General features: G+C 41.3%; 1 protein-coding gene across 1 annotated transcript in view; it reads left to right on the forward strand.

Annotated features, from left to right (window-relative positions):
* grk3 (G protein-coupled receptor kinase 3) overlaps positions 1-15,467 on the forward strand; it is a 73,816-nt gene that overhangs the window by 47,123 nt on the left and 11,226 nt on the right. The window contains exons 9-16 of the mRNA XM_067573461.1: positions 52-151; positions 1,347-1,425; positions 1,899-2,029; positions 4,397-4,491; positions 6,351-6,458; positions 11,125-11,191; positions 13,365-13,465; positions 13,898-13,964. Coding sequence (XP_067429562.1) covers positions 52-151; positions 1,347-1,425; positions 1,899-2,029; positions 4,397-4,491; positions 6,351-6,458; positions 11,125-11,191; positions 13,365-13,465; positions 13,898-13,964 — 748 coding nt within the window. The remainder of the gene's footprint in view (positions 1-51; positions 152-1,346; positions 1,426-1,898; positions 2,030-4,396; positions 4,492-6,350; positions 6,459-11,124; positions 11,192-13,364; positions 13,466-13,897; positions 13,965-15,467) is intronic.

Here is a 15,467-nt window from a genome sequence, read left to right on the forward strand (position 1 = left end):
CGACGGTAGCCTGTCTGTAACCTGTTTTTAATTGTTGTTTTTTAACGTCAGGTACGCCATGAAGTGTTTGGACAAGAAGAGGATCAAGATGAAGCAGGGAGAGACTCTAGCGCTCAACGAGAGAATCATGCTGTCGTTAGTCAGCACAGGGGTGAGTTTAAACCCACCCGGTCATGCATGCGGGTCATACGGTCAGCATGCATGCTAACATATGATCTGTGTAGAATGAGAAGTAGAAAAAAGAGATGTGGGATATGGTCAGCACATCTCAGCTGACACTGTTTAATAATGAAACAAACACTTCTTAGATGTCGATTAGATTCCAGAAAAATGACGCAATAAACCTCAAATTACAAAACATTTTGCCAAAGAGACTAAATGACTAAACAACGTCTTATATGTGAAGCAGAGTGTTGAAAAGCATTTGATTAAAATGCCTCAAAAATTTTAAAAAAAAAAAGGCCCAAAAAGGAAAAAAACGTCATAAATTTAATTAACAAAAGTGCTTCACAGTGTTTCCTCTTTCCTGCGTCAGACAGTAAAGATTAGTTGTGAGTGTGTTTTGTGTGTGTTTGTGGTTGTGGAGAAACGTTTTCTACGTCTATAAACTACGAGGTGACGGTGGTTTTGTGCTGCAGGAAGCTGTTTAATCCGACGTCAGAGCTGCAGCAACACTTTGACTGCTGCAGCTCACTGCGGACACAGACAACAGAGTTCAACAGAAACTCCACTGGTCATGATGTCATTGAACGCATCATGAGGAGTTATTGTTATAAACTGACAGGAAGTACTGAAAAAACTGTGATAATTCTTGGTAACTTGGTAATAATTTCTCTCTGTGTGCATATAAAAATAAAGTCATACCTGCATTTTAGAGCTGAAACAATTAATCGATTCATCGTTTAAGTCGTTTTTAAAGCAAAAAAGTTGCTTTTAGATTCTCAAATGTGATGATTTGAAGCTTTTTCTTGTCACTCATGATAGTAAACTGAATGTGTTGGGGGGTTTTGGTCTGTTTGAGAATATATCAGATTAATCAATAATGAAAATAATCTTTAGTAGTTTTTTGGACGTTTCTGCTGCAGTTTGTGATGCTGTGACGACACGTTTTCACCTCCTTCAGCATCTTGTGTATGAAAGCTGCTCTATGAATAAAGTTTGTTATTTTTTATTATCACTAAAGTTTTCACTAGTTGTGAAAGGTTTTTATGGTGCAACCTGATTTTGAAACCAGATGATATTTACTAAGAACACAAACTAAGTGATGGAATCACACAAAGCTGGTACACAAGCTTCCTTTTTTTTATTATGTTTATTTACTGTTGACTGTCTCTGCGTCTCTGTAGGACTGCCCCTTCATCGTGTGTATGACGTACGCCTTCCACACCCCCGATAAACTCTGCTTCATCTTGGACCTGATGAACGGTAAGCTTCCTCCTCCTCCTCCTCCTCCTCCTCCCTGCCCGCCTCAGATTAAACTCCAGCCTCAGTCAGTCCATCCTGAGACACACACAGATTAGATTACTCATCCGGTCTGCAGCCAGAGAGTTGATGGGATTTCCACCTCAGCGACGTCAGCCCAGCCAGCCTTCATTTAACACCCCTCACACCTCACCTGAGCTTCATCGAAGACTCGCAAAGTCACCTTCTTATAACGTCAACACGGTGACGGTGGCGCGGCGTGCACCGTTCCAGCTCCTGCTATAAATCCAGTCTGCTCCAGTCGATACATATTAAGACCAGAGACAGGACAGAGTCATATAAGTCCTCCCATCGATTCTCATTCTCTCCCCTGAGAAGATTACCACAACATATTGATGGATATTGATCGGAAGCATGAGGTGTTGTGAGGTCATGCTGACTCACTCTATGTCGTGTGTGTGTGTGTGTGTGTTTAGGGGGCGACCTGCACTACCACCTGTCTCAGCACGGCGTCTTCAGCGAGAAAGAGATGCGTTTCTACGCGGCTGAAATCATCCTGGGTCTGGAGCACATGCACAACCGCTTCGTCGTCTACAGAGACCTCAAGGTTAGACCACGACGTTCTCTCAACATAAAGTCTGGAAACGGTTTATAATTATCTTATTGTCAACAAAATCCCAACAAAAGATCTAAAAACAGCAAGTATTGTCTGTAATATATAAAAAAAAACCTACTAAAAACACGTCAGTGAGTCACGTCACTGCGCTGGGTGACATGTTGCTTCATCACCATGAACACACACACACACACACACACACACACACACACACACACAGTCCTGCATCGGTCAGTCAATGACTTCATCAACAGAAAATGAATCTGCAACTATTTTGATTATTTAATAATAGTTTTAGTCTTTTTTTTTTTTTTTTTAAAGAAAATGCCAAAAATGTGCTGATTCATCTTGTTAAACGTGAGCGTGTCGAGGTTATTGTGTCATATATGACAGTAAACTTTAGACGCTGATAAGACAAAACACATTCAAAGACGTCACCTTGAACTCTACGACAATTTTCACAATTTTCTGACATTTGAAAGACAAAATGATTAATTGGTATTAAGAATATAACAGTCAGATTAATCAGAAATGATTATAATCATTAGTTGCAGCCGTATTTAAAGTATTTATAAATGATATTCACTCTCTTTGCCGTTTGTTGTTCAGCAGGTAGTTCACAGTTATCTGAGACTGAACCAAAACAATCAGCTGAAAGACACTAAAACGCTCCTTAAAGCTGCAACAGTTACTCAATGACTTCATGAATCAATCAACAGAAAATGAATCTGCAACTATTTTGATTATTTAATAATTGTTTTAGTCTTTTTTTTTTAAAGAAAAATGCCAAAAATTTGCTGATTCATCTTCTTAAATGTGAGCGTTATTGTGTCATATATGACAATAAACTGTGTTTGGATCTTTGGACGCTAATAAGACAAAAGACATTCAAAGACGTCACCATGAACTCGACGACATTTTTCACAATTTGAAAGACAAAATGATTAATTAGTATTAAGAATATAACAGTCAGATTAATCAGAAATGATTATAATCATCAGTTGCAGCCATATTTAAAGCTGCATTAGTTGATTTTTTTGAGTCATAAACACAACATTGATATATTATCAGCCTATAAAGTTGTTGTCTAGTAAACATTCAGTAGACTCGGAGTGGTGTTTGTGTCCAGCTGGTGAATAGAAGTCTGATATTAACTCTGTTTACAGTTTTCTGAAAGATAAAACTGAACCAAACAGTAAAGTTTCAGGACGTAAACCCGAAACAATGAGCTGAAAGACACTAAAACGCTCCTTAAAGCTGAGAGAAGAACTCAATCAACTAAATAAATATCATTTTTATATTTTCTCGATTAATCATTTTGTCTATAAAATGTCAGAAAATAGTGACAACAGTGTTTTGTTCGTCCAAAATCAAACAATATTCAGTTTATTATCATGTAAGACGCAGAAAAGCTTCAAATCCTCACGTTCCTGAAGCTGCAAACAGCAACTTTTGATGTTTTTACATCATTCAATGATCAAAACAGTTAATTAATTTTATAAATGGATGAATTCTCTGTGGATCCGACTCCACAAGTGGCTTCTTTCATTTCCTACATAATCATTTGATCCCTCGTTGATTTAAAGATATTGACTTGTGCAGCTTTAAATACTTAAATGTGTGTTAATCCGCCGCTGAAAATAGTCCCGACAAATGCACAACATCATCCTGTTTGTTTGTTTGTTAAACTAAATGAACTTCTTTTTATGGGATTTACAATAATAAAAATATAGAATAACAGTAAAACAGTCTGTTACCTTCACAAGAGAGTTTGATGTTGATATAGTTTAGTAGAGAAGGATGAGGTGTGACATCACAGCGCTCTGTACAACTCACCTGAACGCACCGTCTCACCTCCACAGACGCTGTGTCAGAGCGGCAGATCTTCATATCAGTCGTGTTTTTCAAACCGTCCTGTTTTTCCTCTCGATTCTCCTGTTTGGACTGGTTGCCATAATAATAGATATATTTTGCTGGAAGTCAGGGAACAGTTTTAGGGCTTCAATAAACAGTGCAGTACAATGCAGATAATACTTTTGAGGCTTGACTGTTGGAGGGGTGGAGGGGGGGTGAGAGAGAGAGAGTGAGAGAGAGAGAGAGTGAGTCATGTTTTTTTTTTTTTTTGCCAAACAGCAGAGGATAACCAGGACAGGAGGTTTCTTTTTTATTGTCTCTTATCCACACAGAAATTTTCTCCTTGTGAAGCGGAAATTGAAACTTAAGTCTTGAATTAGTGGGGTCTACCAACATTGTTTCCTATGCTGATTATCTTATCTCCCGTATTCTCTATCAATATCACCCTCTCTCTCTCTCTCTCTTTCTCTTTGTGTGTGTGTGTGTGTGTGTCCTCTCTCTCAGCCAGCTAATATCCTGTTGGATGAACACGGCCATGTTCGTATCTCCGATCTCGGCCTGGCCTGCGACTTCTCCAAGAAGAAACCCCACGCCAGCGTGTAAGTGTGGGCCTGTCTGCGATCCCGTCCAGAGCACTTAATGTTTGTGACCCCCCACCAACCAACCTACAACCACAACCACCAGCACCAGCACCAGCACCAGTAGTGATCTGTGTTGTTATACACAGAGTTTTTTCTGTCAGCTCAGCACTGTGTGACAAGTTAAAAAGCTAATCTGATAGATCACCTGTTAACATCTCAGCTCATCAGTTAGCAGTAAAAGTGCAGCTGCGGCGGGAAGGAAGGTCATCAGTTAATCTGACCTGATGATGGATCACCATAATTATTAACCCATAAGAACCCACCGACCCTTTCAATGTCCTGGAAAATTCCTTGTTCAGCTTTATCCTTGATTTTAAGTCCCTGACCCCGGGATCCCACCGGGCGCCGCGTTCCGGCTCCGACGCGGTTTTGCTCCGTCCTCTGCACAGCGCCGTATTCCACCGGGAGCGTGTCAGAAGCAGAGCGTCTTCACTGTGGGGAAGCCTTTCGCCGTTTAAAGTCAGTTGCACTCCTACTACAGTAATTACAGCAGCCTAGTCAAAGCTGATGAAGTCCCTTAAGGCTACCGTAATTACTGCAGTATTACTTTCGTTGATTTGGTCATTTTCCTTGATTTTTGTGTTTCTGCTATGGTTAATTAGGCTACGTAGTTAAATGGTTTCTTTATTCGTCTCTTTTAATTGCGTTTATTGTTGATATACGACCAGGAGTCTGCACAGGGTGTTTTATTTTGAAAATTGACCGGATGCTGTTTCTGTGTCTGACTTCCTGCCCAGCTCGATCTGCTCTGTGCTGCTTGACGCGGCGTCCGTAAAAAATAGACAAGGCATCTATCTTTAGCACAGCGGAGCGGAGAGCCGCTTCTGGGACGTTTCTGAAACACGCTGCGGCGCGCCCGGTGGAATTAAGGGGTTAGTGACATCTACTGAACATCCTGGTGAGGTCATGTGACAATGCGTGAATCTGTTTACCCGTGACATCACTTCCAAAATGGCGGTGTGCCCAGTCAGCAAATGCGGCAACCTCTTGGGCTGTAAAATGAAGCCAATGCGGAAGTGTCAAAAACTGCAGTTCCTTGAATGGCCACTTGACACTGAAGGTAGGAATTGGGAAGGAATTTCAAAATAAAATTCAGAAACGTGTTCCTTGTGGTCCATTTAGTCTGTTTTATATTCCCTACAATAATTTTCCTTTTAGGAGAAATGGGTTCTTCTGGGTTAAAATGTATCCAGAGAGGAACATGAATGTCTGTGCAAAATTTAATTGCAATCCATCTAATATATGTTGAGATATTTCAGCTTGGACCAAAGTGGTGGACTGACAGATCCACATTAGCATACATCGAGCTAGAAGAGCTAAAAATTAACTTAACGAGGCCCAGCAGGTTCATGATGCTGTGTTATGTGTACTGAGCTACATGGATCAGTCCTTAACTTCCTGTTAAAACACAGAATCCACCATCAGAAAGAGACTTTTATGTAGTTTCAGTAGTTAAAGATCTAAAAGATTTAAGGTGAGCAGCAGATGAATGTGAAAACAAACTGAAGTAATAAGAGTAAAACATGTTTTTGAGTGGGGGGGGGGCTTTAAATAACAGCTATATGATCAGCGATGAATAATAGAAGGTTTTCTCGCAAGATTTCATTGTTTATTACAGCTCCAGTAATTAGCCAGAGCCCTTAAATGCTTCCCAGAACAATGACTTTTATTACGAGGGAGGAGAGGAAATATTTTATTTCCCACTTTCCCTCCTCTGTGGTATTAGATCTGTCAGAGCGGTGCTTTAGTGTGCGACTCTCAGCTGTAATGAGTGTTTGACGTGAAGCTGCTGTGTGTGTGTGTGTGTTTTTTCGCAGCGGTACTCATGGTTACATGGCTCCAGAGGTCCTTCAGAAGGGGACGGCGTATGACAGCAGCGCCGACTGGTTCTCCTTAGGCTGCATGCTCTTCAAACTCCTCCGAGGGTAACTACTCCAGCTTTCTATCTCATCTCCTGTCTTCTTCTCTGCATGCTCTTTACTCCCACCGTGTCCTGACTTCCTTTTCTTTGCTGCTCTAAGTGTAAACCTCTTTGAATCTGCTCTCCCTCCCTCCCTCCATCCTCCTCCTCCTCCTCCTCCTCCTCAGCAGCGTCTCTCGCCCGCTCTCCGTCTGTTTGGTGTGTGTTTGATCTTGTTTGTGTGTGAGACTGTGTGTGTGTTTGTTTGATCTGGAGTGTGTGTAAATGCCAGAGGTCTGAGCCCAGTAGGTCAGAAATCAGGTAAAGGGAGGGGGGGGGGGGGGTAGAGTGTGTGTGTGTGTGTGTGCAGGAAAAAGAGAGAAGAGTGTCTGACGTGTCTTTCCATTGATGTTTGGATCAGTGTGTTTGAACACTTTAAAGAGGAAGAGTGTGTTGGTCTTTCGGTGAAAGGTTGGCAGCTGGAGAGACGGATGGATGTGTTTTTACACTTCTCTCCAAAAATGTTAATTTTAGTCACACAAATTCTGTCATAAACATCATTTTTTCTTCATCAAAATAGATTTTCAGCTCACACTCTTAACTAGCATCAACTGTAAGTCAGGTCAGATTTTATCTATAAACTCCAACGGAGGATGAAATAGCACATTTATTGAGGTTTTATTTTGTCCTGTTTGATAAGAAAATACAGTTGTCCTCTGTTTAAGGAAATTACTGAGACTTTTTAAAATGTAATTATATATTTTTGAAAAAGAAAGACTAGAACAGCACTCCAAATTTCTCATTATTAACTACTTTAAGGATCCAGCACCCACTTTTCATATTATTATGAACTATATATTTTTGACCATGCGTGACCTGTTTTTTTAAGATTTACAGATCAATTTGTACAACATTCAACACACTATCCTTATACCTTCAATTCAGATGAAGAAGAACTCCCCCTAAAAAAAAAGCACTTTAATGTAGAAATGTTGAGAATCAGCATTACCCATAATCAATAAAAGTTCAATATCTTGATTATAACTCAAATGATACAGGCTTTTTGAGGCTGATATTGATGATATTGATATTATCAGTCTTGAAATTATTCCCTCTAAACTTTTAAAAGATGTATTTCCCACTGTGAGTCCCTGCGATTGTGCAGTCCGTGTTAAAGAAACCTAATGTTGACCCTCTCAACCCCCAACAGCCGACATATTTCTAAAATGTTTTTCTTATCTAAGATGTTGGAGGAAGTTATTGCCTCTCGACTGATTGCTGATATGAATGTTAACAGTATTTCTGATAACAGTCTGGTTTTAGAGCTTTACCCGGTACTGAGACGGCCGTGGTGAAGGTGACAAATGACTTCCTCCTTGTTGCAGATACTAAAGGTCAAAGCTCCGTTCTGGTCCTGCTTGACTTGACTGTGGCCTTTGTTACAGTAGACCACTTCATCACTCTACAGTGTCTTGAAACTTGTTCGGTCTAAAAGGTTTTGCTCTCAACTTATTATGTCCCAGTTCCCTCATGGCGTTCCTCAGGGGTCAATCCTGGGTCCTCTACCGTTCTCCATTTATATGCTGCCCTTCGGTCAGGTCATTAATAAGCATAATGTACAGTACCGTCGTTATGCTGATGACACCCAGTTATACGTCACGTTACAACCCACTGATCATAGCAGCTCAACCCAACCTGCCTTTCTGATATCAGTTGCTAAACTTCTCAAAACTTCCTCAAAACTTCACAATGACAAAACAGAAATTATCTTGTTTTCCACACCCAACTCTTCAGACAGTCTGCAGTCTTGGAGCCTTGTCACATAACATTCATCACATAACATTAAGCCAACTGCAAGAGATTAGGGTGTTTTTATTTGATTCTTGGCCTGTTGTGACGACCAAATAAAGAAGGTTGTTCAGTCATGTTTTTTTTCAACTTAAGTTAATTTAAAAAAATTAGATCCTTCTTATCCTTTTGAGGGTTTACACAGAGTTGTTCGTGCCTCTTCTGTGATGACCTCTACACAGGTGTTACTTCCTTCTGTCGCCTTCAACTGGTTCTAAATGCTGCTGCCGGAGTTATCACCAGTTCAAGATAATGAGATCATATAACTCCAGTTGTGGCTTCCTGTTTATTTTCACACTCCCTTCCTGACTTCATGATCAGGCCCTTAATTATATCAAAGATCTACTAACCCCTCACGCACCTGGACGCCGTCTCAGATCAGCTGATAGTGACTCGCTGGTCGTTTCAGAGCCCGTTAGTCGTTGACGGTATTTTTTTTAAAGTAGAAAATGTCAAACATTTCCAGTTCCAGCTTGTCATTTGTCTTGTGTGATATAAAATTCAATATGTAGGGAATCTGATGACATCTCCTCGTGCTTTAAGACATTTTTTTTCACCGTTTGTAGACCAAACAATAAAATAATCTGCATCGATAATGAAACTTTTATCGTTAGTTGCAGCTTTAATCCTGCTGTAATATAATCTACTACTATCTTCCAGCTCTCTGTGAAGCAGCTCGTACAGTCATCTGATCTTTGTTTTCCTTTTTCAAACGTTTCCAAAGCTGTTAAGTGAAGTCGAGGCCAACGCTCCTTGAACTTTCCATGGACTTTTAACTGGTCTGTTGGCGCTTTGGTGCATGTTTAGACTCACTGATGTCCTTCTGGAAAATGAACCTTTTATCCAGACAACTCAATATGCTTCTGCAGAATAGATTCAGTCTCCAAAAAAAAATCAGTCCAAACAAACCCTCTCCTGATCAGTTTCACTACCCATGTTTGCTTTCAATCTTCACGCTTCATTGCAGAAAAATTTGGACTACCCTCGAAACACGCCGTCTAATTGGAGCCGTAAAGTTCAAAATTTGATTTATCGATCATTCCTCCGGCCATCAGGAGTGAATTCTGATGTCATTTGGCTCCAGTCGGACAATTAGACCGGTGGAAGATGTAGTTTGGAAGTCTGCCGCTCTCCCGCCGAGGTTTGCCAGTTGTCATTTGATCGCTCTCTCGCTAAGTGGAGTTCTCTGTATCTTGAATAGAGATGCTGCTCCGTCTCGTAAAATGTGCTCGCTTGATTTATGGTTGTTCTCACTCGAGGTCCGCCAGCTCTTGTATTGGATCAAAATGTGTCTGTGAAAATGCCTCCTGTGTGTATTCTTCCAATTAAGCTGTTCTGCAGCTGCGATCGTTTTCTCGGCATTCGGAGGAACGATTTGATCCCAAACTGCTTCACTAAAGCTCGTCTGACTTTATGAAAAAAAAGAAAAAAAAACAGGGGGGAAATATTACCTGTCACCCTTAATTGAAGTTAAAGTACTCGCAGTTTTCAGTCTTGTCAGTTAGAGCAAAACAGACTATACATCAGGGGCGCACATGGTGATAGTAAAATAGAATAAATGCTGAGAAAACATCACATAGTTCTGCTTCATTGGTGTAAAACTTTAAGATTTATATCAGTTAATATATATAGATATATGTTTTAATTAAGAAGAGATCATGCACCAATTAGAGTTGAGTATTTTCTGCAGCTTAGAATTTAAAAAAAATGATTACTTTAGTATATTGTTCAACTTGGCGTCTGTCAATGTAAAGAGAAAACGTGTCAAAGGAGACATATTATGATTTTTCTGTTATTTCTATGTAACCGGTGCTTTCTAGCAGTAGTGTTATAAAGGATGAGGCTCTTCGGAGGAGACCATTTATTCCGGCAACTGACCACAGAAGTAAATATGTGATGCTAACTCAGGCTCCTACACAAATGAAATAACACAGAAATGTGTTTGCATACTGCACAGGAAGTCCCAAGATAATAAACAAACTTACACCTGTAATTCAAAGGGAAGTGCACATTAAAGTGAACGTAGGGGTGCAATGAACTGAGTCTTAAATGTTCCATATATTGACCCTGGAGGAGGAGCAGATTTTGTGTAATTCTAATGCTACATAGTTGACTCTGTTATTTATATACTGTTATGATGTTGGATGTCTGTGTTAAACATGGTGAGAGAGTGCATGTGTATCGATGGATGGTCTGAGTTTAGGAATCATAATCAGCATCAGGAGAGAAAAATCCACATCAGTGCATCTCTACCTGCTTCATACTTAGAGAATATTAGAGAGGAACCAGTGTAAATGAACTGTAAATGCTGTAAATGTAGATTATTTAAGTCAAGCAGCTGCAGTTTCATCTGAAAATATTTGAACAGTTTCTTTTCTGTTTTGACTCCGTTACTTCCAGCACAACGTCTCGATGACTGAGAGGTCAAAGTGACGACTTTCAGCTTTAATTTGAGGGCGATTAGACGCAGGTCGGCTGAACGTCGTCGGTATCGTAGCTACAACGTTCTCGTTATATGAACTCTCTCAAACCGCCGTCAGCTTTTTGCTATGTGTCTAATTAGAGTGAGAGAGAATCTGGGTCATTTCAGATTAACATTTCTTAATTTAAAGTGTTGTAATATTTATAATGAGCTTCAGTTTTAACTAAAAAAAAAGCAAAAATATGAGGAGTTCAAAAGGGCGTGTGATTGGCAGCGAGTGTCTGATTTATTCTCGGGGTTTGCTTGTTTTTCACACCTCCTGCTCTGTTCTCACATCCAACGCCTCCTCTCCTCCGTCTCCCCCCAGTAATCTCCACTCAGTGTCAGTATCTCTCTCTCTCTCTCTCTCTTTTCTGTTCAGGCACAGTCCCTTCAGACAGCACAAGACCAAAGACAAACACGAGATCGACCGCATGACGCTCACCATGGTAAGACACATCTACACGTTTCCTAGAAGTCAGCGACGCCAAGCTGACAAAGGTGAACGTGATGGCGGATACACACACACACACACACACACACACACACACACACACACACACATGATGGAGAAGCTTCTGTTTAAATAACCTGTAAAGCACATATGTGTCTTTACTTAACTCTACACACACACACACACACACACAGAGGGGTTTAGCCCTTGTTTACCGTACAGTAATACCAAACGCACACAGATGTTTATATCCCTATGCATACTGTACCGTGTGTGAACAAACAGAGCGCCGCTGCACGCTAGATAGAGGTTACCTCACATGCGTCGACAGAGATAAATGTCTTTTCTTTCTGTCGGTGAATTCATCTTTTTTCATCTCTCCGTTTCCAACGCCGTGTTTACTCAGCAGCGCTCGCCGTGTCACGGGAAGACGCGGGAGATGAGGCGTACGACAGAAACCTTAGATAAACTGGAGCTAGCAGCCAAAGCTGGAAAGTTAGAGTACACCCCCGCGGGTTGGAGGGATTTGTAGCCACATCCAGCTGTAGTTTACTCAGGGATCTGCGGTCCAGGTTGAAGACAGGCAGGTTTAATGTACAAGGCATTACTGTCTCATCTCTGTAGAATCTGCCTTTTTAATTAACTTTAAATTATTGCATGTCCGCTACAAATCTAGAGACATCTTTTTTAAAAATGTCTTAAAACGTCCTCCTGTTCATACAAGCTATTAAAAATCCCCTTCAAATGGGCTTTCAGTGGAAGTGATGGAGGCCAAGATCCTGACGGGGGGGGGGGGGAGCACAGTTATTTTGTACACTTTATCTGAAGCTTATATTCAGCTTCAGCAGTCTGAGTTATTCATATCAAGTGGATGTCTGCCACATTTACAGTCTTTTATAGCATCAGATTCCCTCTTTGTGTTTCCTCAGACAGTGTTTCCCTGTTGAGCTGCAGGTGGAAGTATAGTAACAAAAAGAGGAACTTTAGCACTAAAAAGACTGTAACGTTGAAAGATATCTACTTGATTTGACTCATTTGGACGCTGAAGCTTCATATTAGCTTCAGATAAACTTTTAAATATCTTGTAAGTGAACAGGAGGAATGATTACAGCAAAAAAAGACAGATTTAAAAAAGTGTGAACCTGCCCTTTAAGTACCAAACATTAGCATCATCATGTTTCAGAGAACAGGCTTTAATTAGATGTTATTATTATTATTATTATTAAGACATTAAAACACTTCCTGGGCTCAGCAGTACGTCGTGTATTTACTGTGTTATTGTCTGCTGGGTGAATATACCGTTTAACCTTTTTGATGTCACAGGTCAAATTCAGCAAACACTCTGGATGAATGGCGTCCATTGAGCCCACCCACTGACATATCTGCTCTCACCCACCCCTCCTCACATCCAAGCCAGACTTCTGTAAAGGCGACACGTTGTGTTTCCGAGTTTTACAAATGACAAACTCCCCAAAGTGAGTTTCCACTTCGCTCCGCTCCTCTTCGCTGTCGCTCGCCAGCAGCAGCAGTGGCAGCAGTGGCAGCAGCGGCGGCGTCCGTCCATCAGAGTGGAACGCGTCCAAACCGCCGTGTCCGTTTATGTGTTTTGTCAGGACACGAAGCGAATGAGACACACACACACACACACTCACAAGCACACGTTGCACTGTTTGGAGGACCTCTAAACAGAGAAAGCATGATCTTCTATATCACAATAAATCCAGATTAGGATTTTAATCCAGCTACTTAATCTGTTTCATCCCTTATAATCCTCATCATCTGCGTTTATGTGTGTGTGTGTGTGTGTGTGTGTGAGAGCGAGCGAGAGAGAGAGAGAGGGCTAAAAGGCTGCGATTCAGGCTAAAAATACAGCTCTATATGTCTTAGTGTTTATTAAACATGATGAATGGTCTCATTACATAAACACGATGTGAGCAGACAGCAGGCTGAGACAGGAAGAGACGATGATGGAACAGATCCTGCTAGATGGCACTTCTGCTCCTCTGAAACGTCTCCGCCGAGCAGCCCGAGCAGTAAAAAAAAAAAAGAAATGAAAGGGCAGAGGCCGACTTGTACCACAGTAACGGTTGCGACTGACGTCAATCTATTTTCATACAACCCCCCTCTGTCTTCTTCTTCTTCTTCTTCTTCTTTTGTTTCTCTGGCAGAATGTGGAGCTGCCAGACTCCTTCACCGCTGAGCTCAAAGATCTGCTGGAGGGGCTTCTGCAGAGAGATGTTTCCAAGAGGCTGGGATGCCAGGGCAGAGGGTACGACACACACACACACACACAGAAAAACATCAGCCGTCATGTCTACAGGCGTGCAAAATTAATTCACCAGTCAGACGGATTTGGCTGGACGTGCCTCATTAAGGCTTTGGAAACACTGGGTGGTATAATTTGCGGGCCTGAGTGAAAGACGGATAGAGACGGACACGCAGTGGATCCGATAGGAGCCCAGTTCATAACTAATTTCATCAGCGCTGTCGTTTCACATCAGCTTACAGCTAAACCAGAGTGATGGATCCATGTCTGCTCTGGGTATTTGGTTAAATAGCAGGATTATGACTGTGTTTGTCTGAAGAGGGAAGTAATGTGGCAAACACTGCCACCCAGTGGCCACATGAGGACTAACACCACCTCCCTCTGCCCTCTTCTTCTCCTTCTTCTTCTTCTTCTCTCTCTCTGTCTGTCACACAGAGCCCCGGAGGTGAAGGAGCATCAGTTTTTCAAAGGCATTGACTGGCAGCAGGTTTATCTGCAGAAGGTGAGCTTTTTTGTTCTTTGTGCTGCAGGATGATCACATTTCTCTCGTCCATCAATAACTAACACACTGATTGCAGTATAATCGAGCTGCTATTAACTATTTATTTTAAGGATGTAGCTTCTTCTTTTAAACAAATCTCATTGAACTGATCTACTAACATGTATCGTGTGTGTATCTAAAGCCTGATATTCCTCCGTTGTCGTCCAGAAACTATTAAAAACACATCAGTGAGTCACACGGCTGCTCTGGATGAACATGTTGCTTCATCATGAAGGGTTCGGTCCTGTAAATTAGTTTAAAACAGCTCCAATAATAACAGTGATCATGGTTTCGGTCTACAAAGAGAAGTTCTGTGTAAACGTCCCTTGACGTTCTGCAGTTTTTGTTCCAAGCAGCTGTTGGTTTCCATTTATTTACATATTAACATCACTCGGTGAAGCTTTGCAGACTCTCTAAACCTGCTCTGAAGCTGCATTTATAGTTGACGTCAGGGGTTAACTGTAGTTGGATGTCAGTGTATCACCACACTGGTGTATCGTAGATGTGACTGTGAGCTACACACACACACTCATAGACCTGCAGTTACATCCAGGTAACATCTGCTCGGCTTCACGTCATCACTGACTGCAGGACGATTCTGTCATTCACTTCAGTTCTATCTCACAAGCTGACCAATCACAGTCCAGCTGGTCTTCACCTGGTATCTCTGCAGCCTCTGTTTCATGTTATTAGTTATTACCGCTTTAACATAAAACTATGTGTATCAGACATGTCTTAGAAATCAGAATCAGCTTTATTGGACCAGTATGTACATAGCAGCTCATTACAAATCAAATCAAGTTAATTTATGAAGCACATGTAAAAACAACCTCAGTTGACCAAACACAGGGCTTTAACAACACTCGACGGCCCGAAAGAACATGTGAGTCTTCGGCAAACTCACGGTCACCCCTCAGCCTCGATGGAGGGACAGCGAGGAGCAGCTGGTCTGAGAGATCTGAGAGATCTGGTGTTGTGAAGGAGGCAGAGGAGATGTACTGGGGGGCACCAGGCTGTGTAGAGCCTTAAAAACTTACCCATACTTAACTGGTAACCAGTGCAGGGACACCAGTACAGGTGTGATGCCGTCTCTCTTCCTTGCAGCAGTTATTAGCTGAGCAGCAGCTTTCTGCACTAGTTGCAAGTGAGAAAAACAAACATTTGACTATAAGATACATATAAAAACAACACATAGGATACAAATAGTGCAAATGTGTGAAATGAGTGTGTTAAGTTAGTTTATATACATACAGTAGCTTGTGCTCACATGTTAATTGAACAGTATTGAATGTAAGTAAACATGTTGTATTTTAAACTAATATAATTATCGCTGGGCTTATTGTTGCAGCAGACGAGGTCAAATCGTTAAAGCGACACTGGACGGCTTGTCATTAGTCCACTACAGTTGCTATGGTTACCCCATCACTTGTGGGAGGAAACGCTGCGGGACTGTCGACTTTTTGT

The sequence above is a fragment of the Thunnus thynnus genome, chromosome 19 (genome assembly GCF_963924715.1).
Source record: "Thunnus thynnus chromosome 19, fThuThy2.1, whole genome shotgun sequence".
Lineage (NCBI taxonomy): Eukaryota > Metazoa > Chordata > Actinopteri > Scombriformes > Scombridae > Thunnus > Thunnus thynnus.